This window comes from Lepeophtheirus salmonis, chromosome 1 (assembly GCF_016086655.4).
Source record: "Lepeophtheirus salmonis chromosome 1, UVic_Lsal_1.4, whole genome shotgun sequence".
Taxonomy (NCBI): domain Eukaryota; kingdom Metazoa; phylum Arthropoda; class Copepoda; order Siphonostomatoida; family Caligidae; genus Lepeophtheirus; species Lepeophtheirus salmonis.
The window spans coordinates 7,574,995-7,587,193 of record NC_052131.2 but is presented as its reverse complement, the minus strand read 5'-3'; the positions used below and the strand labels follow the sequence as shown (position 1 = coordinate 7,587,193).

The 12,199-nt window shown below is 29.7% G+C and overlaps 1 protein-coding gene across 2 annotated transcripts; it reads right to left on the bottom strand.

Annotated features, from left to right (window-relative positions):
• Nucleotides 1–484: 484 nt before the first annotated feature.
• On the bottom strand, nt 485–11,107 carry LOC121115662 (heparan-alpha-glucosaminide N-acetyltransferase). Of its 2 annotated transcripts, XM_040709763.2 has the most exons (11): nt 10,874–11,107; nt 10,637–10,746; nt 8,679–8,901; nt 8,418–8,617; nt 6,224–6,366; nt 6,051–6,163; nt 5,521–5,641; nt 5,230–5,400; nt 4,071–4,263; nt 2,089–2,201; nt 485–708 (listed from the first exon to the last, which is right to left on the bottom strand). In XM_040709763.2, the coding sequence occupies exons 1-11, from the start codon at nt 11,042–11,044 to the stop codon at nt 527–529; spliced, it is 1,740 nt and encodes a 579-aa protein (XP_040565697.1). In that variant the 5' UTR covers nt 11,045–11,107; the 3' UTR covers nt 485–526. The 2 variants fall into 2 exon arrangements, with proteins under 2 accessions (XP_040565697.1, XP_071743738.1); XM_071887637.1 differs by lacking the exons at nt 10,637–10,746; nt 10,874–11,107 and adding an exon at nt 9,285–9,942 and having other exon boundaries at nt 8,679–8,916.
• Between the last annotated feature and the right edge of the window lie 1,092 nt (nt 11,108–12,199).

Genomic DNA, 12,199 nt, shown 5'->3' with positions numbered 1-12,199 from the left:
CTAATATTTCTTAACAACTTTATTCATGTCTAACGTCTGTATTTGTCTCCATTATTGAAGTTTTTGTCATTGTTTTTCCAAGCAGAACGAACGGAAATCAAACACACACATAAATTATTTTAATACTATGTATGATAACGGATAACTCCATCTGACCTAGGAATCTTCTTTTAAGTCTATTTACTTAAATGAAGATTTCCTTCTCTAGGATCCACTGAATCACAAACCTACACTCATTCAGATCAAAAGAATAATTTATACCAAGCACTTATTTTTAATTATTACACACTTCACAAAGGTTTCTTTGTCATTAAGGCTATAGATATATTGAGGTACAAATTATTCGCTCTGTTCCACCCAAGTCCAAAACTCTATTATCAGTATACATCCGGTTCCAAAAAATACTCAAATACCACTCCTATGGTACTTAAAGATCTTAATGTTTTGTCAGGGTATACACGCTCTACAAAATTTTTAAAACCACTTATCTTTACTATAATAGTTTATTATCTCAACAATTAATTATTCAAACAGTTATATAAATTGACTTCTTATGAAGAATATATGCTATAAAAAGCCACAGAGAGACTCCCCAAAGAGCCTCTGTTAGTCTTGCAAAATGAGAATTCATTGTTCCAATCACAAAATGAAATGGAAGCATATTCCAGGCTGTAGAGTGTCCCAAATAAAGAAGTATGGAGTTCATGCCTGAAATATTAAACCATCAATGGATTAGGATGATGAGTAAGGATATTAGCAATAAAAATAGACAACTATGGTTGTTCTTATACTAGGGGGAAATATTCAAAATCAGTCTAATTTATCAATTCATTATAATGAATCATCAAACTTATATTTTATTGTGTACAACAGAAATACAATATAGAACCATTAGTTTGTCGTTATTTTTTAAGCATATAGGGGGGAGAGTGAGGCTAACTGATAGAAAATTCCGTTTTGGGCGTATTATGCTCTATTTAGAAGTGATATTGAGACATTATATCTTTTTGCAAGGTTCAAAACAATATACAACTTTCTTACTAATTTTATACCATAGTGAATGATTAGTATTAATGTCAATTTTAATGTTGACAATTTTTTGTGTCAATTTGCCCTGAGTAGCATTGGAATGGAATTTCATTTTATAGAAAAAAATATCTGAAAGGATTTCTATATTATTTAAATATTCTTCCCTCCCCCCTTCCCCCTCTTTCCTCTTTTATTAATACCTTTCAAGTAGCCTGTGCCAAGGAGGGAATTTGAAATCCCATGAACTGTTTCTTCTTAATGTTTAGACCCCTCAGTGTGGGCAAGCGTTAGGTTATTCTTACATACATTATAATATAGCGCCTGTATACTATATGAAATGTATTATAACGAATTTTTCCGAAAAAAGTTGTAAGTAATAATTTCGTTGATAAAATACTCCTCAATAACTGGTTCATGTGTGCAAATATTCCAAAAATTACGTAATAAAATGTTTTGGAAATTCAAAATTCACGGATTTCATTTTTTTCATATTTTTATTTTATTGTGAATAAATTTAGAAATTTTTTTTATCTTTTTTTATCTTATTTATAAGTCAACCCCTTTTTTAGTCTTCTTGAGCTCCAAAAAACAATTTTTGTGTTTCGGGTATAGAATAAGCCCCCTTATATGTCCCCTCAAAAATAAGCACACCATGCACCCATGCCTATTTTCAGCCTCCTAGGCTCAACAGTGTGGGCACCCATAAAGGACACACGCACATAAACTGTATTATAAATATTATTCTGATTGCATATTTATTCTTTGAGACATTAGTTACACGATTGTTTTAAGAAATTTATCTTTTATTTCATAACTAATATAATGTAAAAAATCATCCTTAGTTTGTCACTAGGAAGAGGGGGGGATCGGGGAGTGAAGTACACGTATTCTTATAAAGAGTATTCCTTGTTTTAAGCTACTGCAATCTATCTTTGAACATTGTCGTGGTAATAATAAGCAAAGTACATCACATTATAAAATTTATATCAAGGATACGTAATTTCATAAAACTATCTTTAAATAAAATCGAGGAAAATTAGATATTTAAATTATTAATACCTCCATAAATAAAAGGTCCACCATTCCAAATATTCATCATATCAACAATGAAATACAAAATCGAAAGCAGTATGAATGCTAGTCCTGTTGTAATGAATACGTAGGAGAGGGACCTACGGAAGAAAGATAAAATAAATGTTAATTCGAAAAGAAATATATATATTAGATTAGTTCTTATGTTATATCTCTCGAAATGTTTGAGGGACATAGTCCAAAAATGTTGCTTTGTGTAAAAATGAAGAAATATAACATTTGAGGGATATTTATCAATATTTGAAAGTTGCACAGAGCCCTTGAAAGTTTCTAAATTTTGATAATTTTCAGAATAAATAGTATTTCTATGTAAAAATAGTCAAAATAAGACAAAATAACGCAACCTATAAATAATAACAATTTAAAATAAATATGTATCCTTTGAAAAATTCTTATAAAGTTTCCCGCAAAAGGATTATTTCTTTTTTTTTTTTTTTTTTAAAAACACATATTTTTTTCCTTCATTTAAAACTTATTTTAATATTTTTTAAAAGAATTTTTTATGAGGAAAAGGTGCTTTTTTTTGTTGAATATATCCTTTATGAAATCCACCATGAGATAATAGACACATGAATTAATCACGCATGCTGTTTCATAAAGGATTTGGACTAAAAATCATATTGATTCTATTTTTATCTTCCTTTTTTCAACCACTCACTCCAATTTATACTCACCTCAAGTGGAAATAAAAACTTTGCATAATTATTTTAAGTCACTGGAATTTTTAATACTATATTACTCCAGGATGGATAAATTATATTGTTCTTAGTAGAATACCTCTAAAGAAAATCAGAAGTATAATTAAAAACCTTATAATCACCTCATATCTTTTATGTCCTGTATTTATGTCATAAATCATTATTTTTAGTGTTACTCGTATAAGGACAAGAAAAAATTTAATGTTTTTCTAAAATATATATATATTTTTTGGTAAATATGCATTTTTCCGCCATGTGTAATTTTGCCGAGAACAGTTTCGCCTCTTGGGTATTTTGCCTCTATGACTTACTTGTCATCTTTTAATTTTTGTATCTAATAGATTCGAAAGTTAATATTATTTTTTATATTTGAAATGTAATTTCTTACATTTCTTCAAGTATCAGCTAAGATCATGACTATGAGTGAGTGAGATGAACTGGAGTCTGCATTATTATTATTACTTGGGGGCGTCGGGCTTTTTTGAAGGTTTTTTTAAAATGTTCTTTTCATTAGTGAGATGGAGTTGGTATAAGTAATCATAATAATATTACATTTAATCCATCTGACCTACGAATCTTTTTTGAAATTCCATATACATATTGTATATTTCTTTATATAGGAACGACGGGCCCACAAACCTACGTGCATTGAGTTTAAGCGAACAATAAGAGCGCGTTGTCCATAGCTAAACCATTTTTCAATTTTTGTCTTCAAAGATGCTACAAAACTTGTTAGAGTGAAAATTTTGGGATGCAACTAAATTTGTACGAATCTCTTTTTTTTCTCAAAATTATGACATTTAAAGTTTTTCATGCACAATAATTTTTTTAATGCTAATAACTATATAAAATCTACAAAAGTGGATGGCCCCTTTGCCTTATTTTTCTGGCGCCACTGGTAAGGTACTAATAGTTAATTAATCCTTTTGAAATACACTCAGATTTGTGACTCCTTACTTCTTCTTTCTTACAAACATGATTCCTTCTTTATTTCCCAACTTTTTTTTTAATCTATAGGTGATATACTATAGTAAATACAGTAAAGTTAGAACGTTTAATACAAAAGCATAATAAGGCAGCGAATATCTAATGTGGCAAAATCTCCAAGAGACGAAAATGTATTGGGCAAACTTACCTAGAATCTATTTTCTCAATTTGAAAAATACTTTAAAAAAATGCCCTCTAACATTGCGAAGCAAAATTAAATAGGAACCATCCTAAACTACAGAGTAGGTAGTAGTACAAACTTACCAAAGATTTTTATTGATTGGAATCCAACCATCATTCAATGTAAAGCCACATAGAGTACCTCCAAAAACCACAAACATCAATCCCCATGCGAGTAATCGGAATAATATCTGAGTTTTTGACTCATTTTTAAATGAAAGAATTATAAATCCACCTTGTGCACCCAAAAACACTTGAAAAGCTGATGTTAGAGTTCCTATGTATATTAAAAGGGTATATAAATATATAAGTTCAATATGATGCACCAACAATTCAATGGAAAGACCATTCATAACCATTACAATTTAATAATCTATTCATATCAAATTTATCGATGTAAGTAAGAATGAGGACAGTTTCAACACTTTTTGGAGTGGTTTGGCATAGACACGTCAAAATTAATATTAAATAACATTTATATTAATTATATTCAAATACAATCTGACAAATTTTGCAGATGCTCCAAAAACAAGGGGCAGTTGCAACAATTAAAATATTGAATTTATGTTAAAAATTAAGAAAATTAGACTGGAGAATATCCTATAACTTTTAAGGGTATTGAATAATTATTACTTTGAATATATTGCACCTGTAATAAATTCATTTAATTGGAACCTTAAGATACCAAGGCATTTAGACGCTGATATATAGTAGAAGTTTACCGGCAACTTCGCCTCTGACCTTGAACATAACTTAGAAATTGGACTCATGGGATTTTTGTGAAAAATATATAGTTTGTGTTTTTGGTCACAGGTCGCTAGTTGACGTTGTTGTTTAATGGATTTGAAGTTATTGTAAAGGTGCACTCCTAGCTTTTGCTGTAATTAGGTTTTAGGGTGGTTTTATCCACAGTTTTAAGCTAAAAAGTACCCAAGACAGACATAGTAAGTAGTAATTCACTCTGAGCATTTTTCTGTATAATTTTTCTATAAAAGGGGCAAATTTATGGTAAAAAGGTAGTGGTTGAGAAAGGATTAATTCCTATCCGGTAATTTTTTATGTGGACAATTGATTCAGAACTCGACGAATTTGCGTTGGAAATGTCCAGGTTACCTTGTAATTTTTCATTTTTTTTTGCATACTGGGAGGGAATATTTTCTACAACCCTAACAATGATTATGAATTTAATTTGAATGGATTTGTCAGTGTGCCACTCAATATGATACATGTATACACTATTTACCAAGAAATCCTTCGGGATCAAATGCATTTGATTCATAAACATGTTTTGCAGTAGGGTTTGAATAAATGTGGGATACTGTGAAAATGAGTCGGTCTATATATCCAGTGGCTCCTCCAATACAATTAGCTCTCGTTACGTTGAATAAATTTAATCCACCTGGCCCTAGATAACCTGTGAATTTAATTGAGTATAATTATATATGTAAAGTATTTATAGTCTATATTTCCATAATAAACGATATCTTTTAACGATTAAAATCTTTGTCACACAATGAATTTGTTTTTCTCTTACCTGTAGGACATCCTGGTACAGGAAAAAGGAATATAATCAAGGTGTGTAGTACCATGAGAAGTAAAGCAAATATCCATCTTGGCCATAAGTTGCTAATATCTCTTATTTTTCCACCTTCATCCTGTGTAAGTTACAGTTATAATATGTTACTTATAACTAAACTATCAAATTTAAATCACAATCAAATTTATTCAGGGTTGGAATAGTGTTCAAACTTTTCCGTTCATCATTGTTACTTATATCTAGTAATTCATTATGTTCTTAGCACCTTTTAGTGGGTAAAAATATTTTTGTAGCCAACGAAATATTGGAAAAAAATGATCTTCTGGTCATTTTTCCCCAACTTTATTGAACCTTTTGTGAATAGGTAAAATGTGTGTTTGATGCACAATAAAATGAAGCAAAGTAATGTATCCCATTTAAATATTTTTGACTATAAATTGTTTTTTTCAGTTTCGCCGCTCAAAAATGAATGGTGCTCATTTTCAGCTCAATATCCATTTTTGAATTTTATTAACAGATAAAATTACTTTCAACGAGAAATATCGGAACAAAAATGCTAAGGAGGATCCCACAATAAAATAACATATTCCAAATCTTTGAAGGACACCAGGAATTCGAATTTTATCCAAATCTATCCAACCTATAAATATATTTATCGAACTTAACATTTTAAGTGATATTCTTGTACTTATACTTCTACCTGCGTTTCCCCAAAATAAACCAAGAAAAAATAATACTACAGACCGTCGAGTTATGTCTTTTAAAGTTTGCATAAGACCAATTTTCCTTTTATTCAAACTCATCAAAGATATTGGAATACAAAACCCCATGATCCACATGAACCTATGGATATATTGTTCAATATAAGTTGAAAATTTATGATTTCATTTAAGTGAACAAAGTAAATTATAAAAGCTAAAACAGAATATTTATAAGCTTAACTCTGTACGTATATTTTGAAAACTGATTTACTATAACGTAGAAATAATTTTCTGCTATTTCCGAAAAATATAACATAAAAAATAAAATCAAGGCAAAATAATTTTAATCAACAGTAAATCTGGGTTACATTGTTATTTTTCGACAAATAATTGTAGTGTTTATCAAAAAATATTCTTATAAAAATCGAAAATCAATCGTCACAATGAAAGAATTTATAAATTAATAGATCTTATTTGAAAAGGGCTATATCGGGTACAAAGTAAGTCTCATAAGTCATATAAATGTTTTAAACTATATTAAACTACTGTTTTGTTTGGGTATCTTAATCCGTCTCAGAAATTTAAAAAAAAAAAAAAAAAAAAGATCTAAAACTGACCGAAATATGTCTATCAAACACTGGATTGTATTTAAATAAATTTATATGATGTAAAAAACATATTGGACTCTTTTTGAGGATTTTATTACAGATTATATTTGTGTTAATTCAACCTATTGGTGTGAATAACTATTAAAATGATTAATTATTACGAAGTACAGTTCACTGTACTTTTTTAAATCATAAGAGGTTCTGTAACAAACGATAATAAGCTCATTCGAGTAAACGAATTCTACAATAAAGTTACTATTTATTCCAAAAAATATTGAAATCATAATGTTATCAAAAAAAAAAAAATTATGAGATAATATTTAACTATATTATGATATATTCTTCTTTCAAGTAATAATAATCTTTTTTATAAAATTAAAACTTTATTACTTTTTTACACATTATATTAATAAAAAGGTATTGTATTAGCTTATTTAAGTAATTACTTTACTTTCAGTAGAGGCAACTCTATAAAAATTTATAATATATGAAATTGTACCAATAAAATATAGATACAATAGGCTATATTTTATATCTAAATTATCAAACAATACGATGTTTAAAAAATAATTGGTAGTTATAAAATATATTCGGTACATTCAATTCCAATACACGCAACCTTTTATCCATGATATCAGAGAGTGGCAAAGTTCAATTTGCGTACGTTCTAATTAAAATCTTGGGACAATAAACATTAGATAGTTTGAATTTTAAAATTTAATGATACCTGAAAGGAAAAGTAAAAAGTTTCAAATCAATAACAATGATTCCTTTCCCAGTTTTAACTGCCCTCATAGACTATCCAAAGTTGTAATCAAAACTCATGACTTGTTTTTGCTACCTTGGTTCAAGAACCAAGGGCATCTTCAGAGATCAAGGTCATCATAAATGAGACATATTGAGATTGACAGTTACTCAGAACCTAAGTAAAGAGAACCATGTCAATGGTTGGGTAAGGAGATGACCCTGCAGATCGAAGAGGTAGACATTCTAAACTTGAAGTTTATCGAGTTCATGGAGGTCATGGTGAATAAAGATAGTCGGGCTACATCTCATATAACCTTAATGCATCTCAAATAACTATTTTAAATTGCCTTTATGAATATCTTGGTCTGTAAAACGATGTAATAGATAGACACCAATAATTATTTCACCACAACACTATATCATATCAGAATGATATGTTTGGATATAGATATCCAAACGAATGCTGATACTTTTAATATTAAGGACTTGGCTCCTGTTGACTTCTGTTTGTTTTGTATAAAAAAAAGAGATTGGCATTTGGGTCTCTGCGGGAGGTAAGGAATAATGTGTCATTAAGAGTCAAGAAACGACCTTTTAGTAAAGGCTTCAAAAAATGGAAAAATCAGTGGAGCAAGGTTATTGAAAGAAAAATCTTATCATGTCTGCATCTATATTAATAAACAAATTATCGATTCATATCCATATGGTACTTCATTACTCTCATATTACAACGTTTTCTGCAGTCTTTTAGTTGTATATAGTAGTTTTTTATGTAAATATATGTCTTTGCACCACCAATATTACAAAAACATTATAATAATTAATTAAGTCAGCTTACCATGGAAAAGCAAGATCTGCTACGTAAAGTCCATTCCAAGTAGAATGCTCCATAAAATAATAATGACCACCTCCGTCATTGACAAAAATCATAAGTGCAATGGTGAGGCCCCTAAATACATCGAGTGATACAACTCTTTTTTTTCTACTTCTCACAACATTGTCTTCATTTTTTGAATCATTATTAGAGGCTTCCTTACCCTAAAGTAAGTAAATAAATAAAATGAGTGTAATATATATTAATAAAAGATGACTAATATACTTTCAGTTTCTTTTTAATCATATTGAAAAACCTTAATCCTATAAAATATAATGGAGTTCCAAGAAGAATCAGGATTATGTATAAATATAATGGAGAATATGAGTTTTTTGGTGTAATGATTTCCTCAAATTCAATGCACCCATCAGGAGATTCTTCTGTTAAGGCCAGATTATACTCACCGAATTCATTGAAAATAATATTGTCACGATCGCATATCTTAAACCTGTAATTAAAATAACTTATTTAAAAATGAAACTGTTTAGGATATAAAGGCATAAAAGATAGATAATAATGGCGTTAAAACATATTCAAATGCTGATAAGCTATAACAATGACCAGCCTTAGTTAATACAAGACCACAGTTTGCATTGAGTCAAAAACCAGATCTGTGTGGGGATAAGGAACATGACTTATAACTGAAACTAGAGCTGGCCTTAGCGTGAGAGATGCCTGGATCAAAAATAGGTAAATTGTGTTTCCTTTTTGAAAATTTGAATTTAATTTCTTTTCGTAAGACATTTTTTTCATTTTAAAAGAAAAAAACATACATTAGTAAATAAATTTAGAAAATTGCAGTTCCCTAAGGGCGCCCTGACAATGGCTTACAAGATAATTATGAAAATTGGAAATGGAGCGCAATGTAATGATGTTGTAACTTTAAAACTGGGTTTTTCTTCTATAGAGCGTTTTTAGGTGACGTCAGAATTGTTGATATCTGCCATTTTGGAAGCCTCAATACTCAACCAAGTTTTAGAACAAAAATGACAATTTTTTCATAAACATCAAGGAAAGTATGGAATTATTGGGTATCAAAAAAGGGACAAACATGGGGGGCACAAGTGTAAAAAAAGGGTTAAAAAAGCTAAAAGACTAATTCAAAAACTCATTCAAAATAGTCTTGCAACAGAAAAGATGGGTTTCTTTCATTGCTAGTGTCAAAAGTGGCCTCTCCACCCTCACAAGGGCACTTTCCATCCACTTTTTTGGAAGCTCTTTGGACTGGGCTGTTTTCCTTAAATCTCCTGGATCAAATTTGACCTTTTTAACAGACCCCTTCTTCCTCTCCAACGTTTTGGACTTGCTGACGGCGTAGACAGGGGTCCTGGAGACGCCCAACTGCTTGGAGTGCGTGAATAGAAATTTGTCGATCACGTTCAAGTATCATTTTCTCGACTTTATGCACCCCCAAAGCTCGAGTTTGTTTAATTTTGTAACTAATTGTTTATGCTCTAACATATCGGATTTGAATGGATTTCAATCACTCAACCTTCATTAATTATTGTATAGGTAGTTGTTTAGATTACAATGGTCTACCTGGTATTGCCTGGTGTATATAGCTGCCACTAATATCAATAGAAAGTATATAATTGCATCATTATATAATCTAATTTCTATGCTGTAGATAAAAATTAGCTATTACAATGGGAAAAATAAGATTTTAATTTTATCTAATTATCCTACTTTTCTCATCTCTAATCGATAAAAAAAAATACAAATCTAGCAATCTTTATAACATATTATTGATTTAGTTCAAAAATCAGTATTTATCATTTGCATCAAGCTGTATTCAATGCAAATATGAAGTCTGTTTTCTATTTCTTTTTAAATTTATTGGAAATTTGTCTATTTTATGAGTTAAAAATATCAAGTTTGAGCACTAGAGATGCCGTTGCCTTTAATCATGATGCAATTTATCACGGCATTTTTTTATACATAATCCTTTGATATATAATAATACTAGGCATTAGAGGGATATATTTTTGATAGTCAGTAAGGTTTTTAAGTCCTTTTATTTGTTGGTCCCATTTTACATACAAAAGTTCACTACTTACCTTAATATTAAGGAAAAAGGGATACTCATTGTAATAAAACTTTGTTGATTAAGTCCCCAAAATGGCAGACATCAACACTGCTGACGTCATGTAAAAACGTTCTTTACAATCTAATTGTTAACTTACGGATCTTCGTCTAGCTTAGAGAGATACATTGAGGATCCATCAAATCGGAAGCGAAGATCCCAAGGATATTGTGTAGAAAAAACTTGGATTTTTGATTCACCAGGTTTGAACTTTGAATATACTCATTGCTCATTGGGTGAACTCTTTAATTTAATATTACATATTTAATGCGAAGTAATATAATGCTTGAAAATTACAATTGAAGGAATGAGCAATGAATTATTCATTAGCAACTACTTCTTGGATTCTTTTCAGTGGACATCCATGACAATTTTTGTTGAGGGCGTAAAGGAATATTTTATTTTGGATCTCTTGAAGATGTGCTGATATATTGACGTAACATTCATCTATTTTTAGTTTAGAATATTCAAATACACTATTGTCCTTTGGCCTCTTATCAAAAAACATGTTATGGATGACAATGTTCGATAGTAACTAATGATTTAATAATGTTTCTTTCAATACTCAAAGTAAAATGATAAGAAAGTACGAGTGTCCTTCAGAAAAGGAGTTGTATTTATATAGGTGGGGATGCGTTGAAATATTACCTAGCCTGGTCATCGTGAAAGATCCCTCACTCCACTGTATTCTTACACCATCTTCTTTATATATACGTCATTTCTTATCATTAATTATGCTTTGTAATATCATTTTTTTAAATTGTGTTTTTTTTTTGTGGTCTGAAACTCACATTTATTATACAAAAGTTATTTAAGACAATTTGAGCATCCTAGTGTTAAGACTCGGTAATAAATCTTTTTTTTATCGATTAGGTTTGAAATGAGTATTTTTAGACCAATTTGAACCAATATTTCGGCCCAGACCGCAATCTCAGACCGTTGACCGAAGTTTAATTATTTTAAAATTGTTGCACAATTTTTTTAACCTCAATATATGGGATATCTATGGACCAATTTTCTTCCCTATCCTAATTTATGAGCTGTACAAAATTTACAATTTATGCAATAAATTTAACTTCATAAGACCTTACCTATTATAGGTCGATGTTCACAGTTTTGAAACAGGCATGGCGCCATCATTCATCTGTAGTATAGACCAAATTTAAAATGAGACTGATCGAGACTGCTTATTAATTTGGGACCAATATAGAACAAGTTTTTCTTTGAGACTAATCAAGACCGAACTTTTTAAAAATATAGAATTATATTCTTCCCCTAAAAATCATAACAGCCTCAGAAGGGTAAGGATTGTCTGACTGAAACCCAATTTCTAGTGTTAACCCGTTAACGCACAGAAAGATTTTTTAAACATTATTGAATGAACCTTTTTTATTTAGCTAATATACGTGTAAAGAAGAGATACAATTATTTAGGTCCAAACATGGCGTCCTTTGGCATAAAAAAAACACTGTGTTAATATAATTACATTAGGCAGATTTATATAAATTTTAAACATATTTTCTATGATCTATAATTTTTCAATACAAAATCTTTAACCATCTGAAGAATTTTTTTAAATATTTAAGTATAACAATAGAAAAGTATTCCAAATGCATTTAATTGAATTTGCTCAAAATTTGTGAATAATTCAACTTAATGTCCG